The following is a 5019-nucleotide window of genomic DNA, read 5'->3' as shown; positions in this document are numbered from 1 at the left end:
AAACATTGACCTTGTTGGGCCTTTGTTTCCTACAGATTTAATGACTTGTTTAGAGATAATTTTGTCCTGGGTTTCTTCCTTCCTGTGACTGCCCTCGACCTTCTAAAGCATCCTGTGCCATCTGCAAACTGCAAACTGCAGTCTATACTAGTGTAGGGGTATTTCTCTAGAAACCACAAAAGTTCTCAGAGGGAGGGTCAAAGCCAAGGGGTAGAGAAAGATGAAGCGAGAGGCAAAGTGGGAGAAGACCCTCCTGTGACACCTGGTCTGGGTGGGGGCTGGGGGTGCAGGAAGGGAGCCGAGGGGGCCAGACCTGCCTGCCAGGAGGGTCTGCCAGATGCCCTGATCATCCTGCGAAATCTTACACCCTCCTTGCTCCCTACCAGCCCTGGCTCCAGCTCAGGCTGGATTGCAATCTGCATAATGTGTCCCATTTAGATTGGATGGGAGGGGGTGACAACAGGAGGGCGGAGAGCACTGAGGAGGGAGTGCCCTAAAGGGCAGGCAAGAAGTGGTGGCCAGAGGAAAGTGGAGGGATAGGGGCTGGGGTGAAGGTGGGTGGCAGCCAGAAGGGAGAGGCGGGGCCAGGAGAGGCGACTTGCAAAACCACAGATAATGTTCAGCCCAGCACAGTAGGGGTCAATTTGGTCCACTTGCTCAGTGACAAAAAGAAAAAAAAAGTGGGCTGTCACTTAAAGATTTTGACTCACAAGAGAGGGGCTGGTCTGGAGGTGGGAGGAGGGAGTGACGAGTCAAGGAGGAGACAGGGACGCAGGAGGGTGCAAGGAAGTGTCTTAACTGAGACGGGGGCAAGGCAGGAGAGGGTGGAGGAAATTCTGCAGGAGACAGGCTTCCTCCAGGGTCTGGAGAACCCAGAGGCAGCTCCTCCTGACTGCTGGGAAGGACTCTGGGCATCTTCAGCCCTTCTTACCCTCTGAGGCTCAAGCCAGAAATTCAGGCTGCTTGCAGAGTGGGTGACAGAGCCACGGAGCTGGTGTCCCTGGGACCCCCTGCCCGTCTTCTCTCCACTCCCCAGCATGGAGGAAGGTGGTGATTTTGACAACTACTATGGGGCAGACAACCAGTCTGAGTGTGAGTACACAGACTGGAAATCCTCGGGGGCCCTCATCCCTGCCATCTACATGTTGGTCTTCCTCCTCGGCACCACGGGCAACGGTCTGGTGCTCTGGACCGTGTTTCGGAGCAGCCGGGAGAAGAGGCGCTCAGCTGATATCTTCATTGCTAGCCTGGCGGTGGCTGACCTGACCTTCGTGGTGACGCTGCCCCTGTGGGCTACCTACACCTACCGGGACTATGACTGGCCCTTTGGGACCTTCCTCTGCAAGCTCAGCAGCTACCTCATCTTCGTCAACATGTACGCCAGCGTCTTCTGCCTCACCGGCCTCAGCTTCGACCGCTACCTGGCCATCGTGAGGCCAGTGGCCAATGCTCGGCTGAGGCTGCGGGTCAGCGGGGCCGTGGCCACGGCGGTTCTGTGGGTGCTGGCCGCCCTCCTGGCCATGCCTGTCATGGTGTTACGCACCACCGGGGACCTGGAGAACACGACCAAGGTGCAGTGCTACATGGACTACTCCATGGTAGCCACTGTGAGCTCAGAGTGGGCCTGGGAGGTGGGCCTGGGGGTCTCGTCCACCACCATGGGCTTTGTGGTGCCCTTCACCATCATGCTGACCTGTTACTTCTTCATCGCCCAAACCATCGCTGGCCACTTCCGCAAGGAGCGCATCGAGGGCCTGCGGAAGCGGCGCCGGCTACTCAGCATCATCGTGGTGCTGGTGGTGACCTTTGCCCTGTGCTGGATGCCCTACCACCTGGTGAAGACGCTGTACATGCTGGGCAGCCTGCTGCACTGGCCCTGTGACTTTGACCTCTTCCTCATGAACATCTTCCCCTACTGCACCTGCATCAGCTACGTCAACAGCTGCCTCAACCCCTTCCTCTATGCCTTCTTTGACCCCCGCTTCCGCCAGGCCTGCACCTCCATGCTCTGCTGTGGCCAGAGCAGTTGCGCGGGCACCTCCCACAGCAGCAGTGGGGAGAAGTCAGCCAGCTACTCTTCGGGGCACAGCCAGGGGCCCGGCCCCAACATGGGCAAGGGTGGAGAACAGATGCACGAGAAATCCATCCCCTACAGCCAGGAGACCCTTGTGGTTGACTAGGGCTGGGAGCAGAGAGAAGCCTGGCACCCTCGGCCCTCCCCAGCCTTTGCCCTTGCTTTCTGAAAATCAGGTAGTGTGGCTACTCCTTCTCCTATGCACATCCTCTAACTGCCCCCTGACTCCTGCCCCGCCCTGTCCTCCTCTACTGCTTTATTCTTTCTCAGAGGTTTGTGGTTTAGGGGAAAGAGACTGGGCACTACAGACCTGACCCTGCACAAGCCATTTAATCTCACTCAGCCTCAGTTTCTCCATTGGTATGAAATAGGGGAAAGTCATATTGATCCTAAAATGTTGAAGCCCGAGTCCGGACTCAATAAAAGCTTGTTTCTCTCCGCTGCTTTCTTAGATCTGCAATGGTCTTTCCTCCCTCCTTCCCTTGTAGTTTTTCCCCCACCACTCTCTGCGGCTGTCGCTCCTCATCCCCGCCTTCTGGCACCAATCCCCTCTTACAGCTTGTACGCCTCCCTCCATCCCTTCTTCTCTCCTGTCTATTTTCTTGTTCTGAAGGGCTACTAAGGGTTAAGGATCCCAAAGTTTGCAGAGACTGACCGTGTTTAAACTTTCTATCCTGTTTTCTGAGTGTGAGGCAGGGAATGGGCTGGGGCGGGGGGTGGGCTGTGTGTCAGCAGATAATTAGCGCTCCAGCCCTTAGATCTGGGAGCTCCAGTGCTTGCCCTAAAATTGGATCACTTCCCTGTCATTTCGGGCACTGGGGCTAGTGTGATTCCTGCAGTTCCCCCATGGCACCATGACACTGACTAGATATGCTTTCTCCAAACTGTCTGCAGACCCTTTCATCCTTCCTCTATTTTCTACGGGAATTGGAAGGCAGCAGGGCTGATGAACGGATGTACTCTTTGGTTTCATTATGTGAGTGGGGAGTTGGGAAGGGAAACTAGAGAAAGAGGGTGGAGGGGTGTCAGCATTTAGTCCAGACACTGCTTGGCTCGCTCCCTGAGTCCTCCTGTCTCTGACTTCCTGCAGAACTGTGAGCTGAAGGGTTTCCTCGTCTCCCCATCTTACCCCATCATATTGATTTCTTTCTTGGGCACTAGTGCTACTTGGTGCCAAGAGTCATGTGGTTTGGGATGGAGATGCCTGCCTCTTGTCTGTGTGTGTTGTACTTACATGTCTATATGAACAAGCCTGGCATGAACAGCAGTGTGCCTGGGTCATTTGGACGAATCTCCTCCCACCCCCAATCCACTGCAACTCTGCTGTTCACACATTTACCCTTGGCAGGGGGTGGTGGGGGGCAGGGACACACTGAGGCAATGCAAAATGTAGAATAAAAATGAGTCCACCCCCCCACTGGATTTGGGGGCTCCAACGGCTGGTCCGTGCTTTAGGAGAGAAGTTAATGTTTGCACCAGGCTTCCTGCAGGGAGGTCTCTCCCCAAAGCAGCTGGCGCCAAGGCTTGGCGTCCTACTGAGCTGGGTTCCTGCTCCTTCTTGGGCTCCATGAAGGAAGTAAGAGGCTGGTTGAGAGCCTCCCTGGGCCCCTTTCTGGTGCCTCCCTGCCTCGCTTCATATTTATGAACATTGCCCTCATGATCCTTTCTTGTTCCAGGGTCAGTGGCCCTTTTCCTAAGGAGGCCTCCTGCTTGCCATGGGCCAAAAGGCACGGGGTGGGTTTTTTTCTCTCCCTACCCTCAGGATTGGACCTCTTGGCTCTGCTGGATTGGGGATCTGGGAATAGAGACTGGAGCAGGTGTGATGGGGCAGATGGCATGATGTCTACACTGCCAGAGAGACCGTGCGGATGAAATTAATAGTGGGGCCTTTGTGAGCTAGCGGCGGGGAGTGTCTATTCCGGGTTTTGTTCTTGGAGGACTATGAAAGTGAAGGACAAGACATGAGCGATGGAGATAAGAAAAGCCCAGCTTGATGTGAATGGACATCTTGACCCTCCCTGGAATGGCACCACCTCTGGGGGCAGAGGGAGGAGGAGAGGGGAAGGGGCTCCTCACAGCCTAGTCTCCCCATCTTAAGACAGCATCTTCCACAGAGTCACCTCCTCTGCCCAGAGCTGTCCTCAAAGCATCCAGTGAACACTGGAAGAGGCTTCTAGAAGGGAAGAAGTTGTCCCTCTGAGGCCCCTGTGGGTGACCTGCAGAGACTTCCTGCCTGGAACTCATCTGTGATCTGGCACAGAAGCAGAGGAGGCTGCCTGCTGTGATACCCCCTTACTTCCCCCAGTGCCTTCTTCAGAATGTCTGCACTGTCTTCTGACCCTGTTAGTCACTGTGGTTCATCAAATAAAACCGTTTGTGTAACTGTTGTGTCCAAAGCCTCTTCTGATGAAAGTGTCTTGGGATAACCTCCAGCTTGCAAATGTTTCAGCATGGTGAGGGGGAAGCCATAAAGAGAAGTGGGAGCTAAAAGGAGGGGACGAAGTGAGGAGGGAGAGAGGATGGAGGAAATAGGCATCAGGAAAGGGAAAGGATGGGATTTAGGTGCAGAGAAGAAAAGGAAGAAAAGGAACAGGGGAGCAGCTAAGTGCTGTGCTCTGAAAAGCCACAGAACAAGAGGACACACATTTTGGAGGCCAGAGCATAGGTCTGGGGAAAAATACCAGCATTTCTTCCAATGGAGGTAGACCTATTATTCATCTATCCGTGCATCTACCCATCTATCCATCCATCCATCCATCCATCCATCCATCCATCCATCCATGCACCAATCCATCTACTCATTTATGCATTTATTCATTTACCATCTCTTATTGATTGATTCACTTAGTATCACTTGAGTAGCCACTGAGTTTAGACCAGAAGCTTGAATCCCTGTTCTCCAATCAGAGTCGCTCTGGATGCTTTTGAAAATACCCAATTCCTGG

The 5019-nt window shown here is 54.2% G+C and overlaps 1 protein-coding gene across 1 annotated transcript; it reads left to right on the top strand.

The window, feature by feature from the left end:
* Window positions 1-791: 791 nt before the first annotated feature.
* On the top strand, window positions 792-4456 carry APLNR (apelin receptor). Its single transcript, XM_055293601.2, has 2 exons — window positions 792-2250; window positions 3751-4456. Exon 1 carries the CDS (start codon window positions 1038-1040, stop codon window positions 2178-2180), a length of 1143 nt encoding a protein of 380 aa, XP_055149576.2. The 5' UTR covers window positions 792-1037; the 3' UTR covers window positions 2181-2250; window positions 3751-4456.
* Window positions 4457-5019: the final 563 nt, after the last annotated feature.

The sequence above is a fragment of the Symphalangus syndactylus genome, chromosome 1 (genome assembly GCF_028878055.3).
Source record: "Symphalangus syndactylus isolate Jambi chromosome 1, NHGRI_mSymSyn1-v2.1_pri, whole genome shotgun sequence".
NCBI classification, from domain to species: Eukaryota; Metazoa; Chordata; class Mammalia; order Primates; family Hylobatidae; genus Symphalangus; species Symphalangus syndactylus.
The sequence above is the reverse complement of the archived record's forward strand: the minus strand, read 5'-3'. Positions and strand labels throughout refer to the sequence as shown.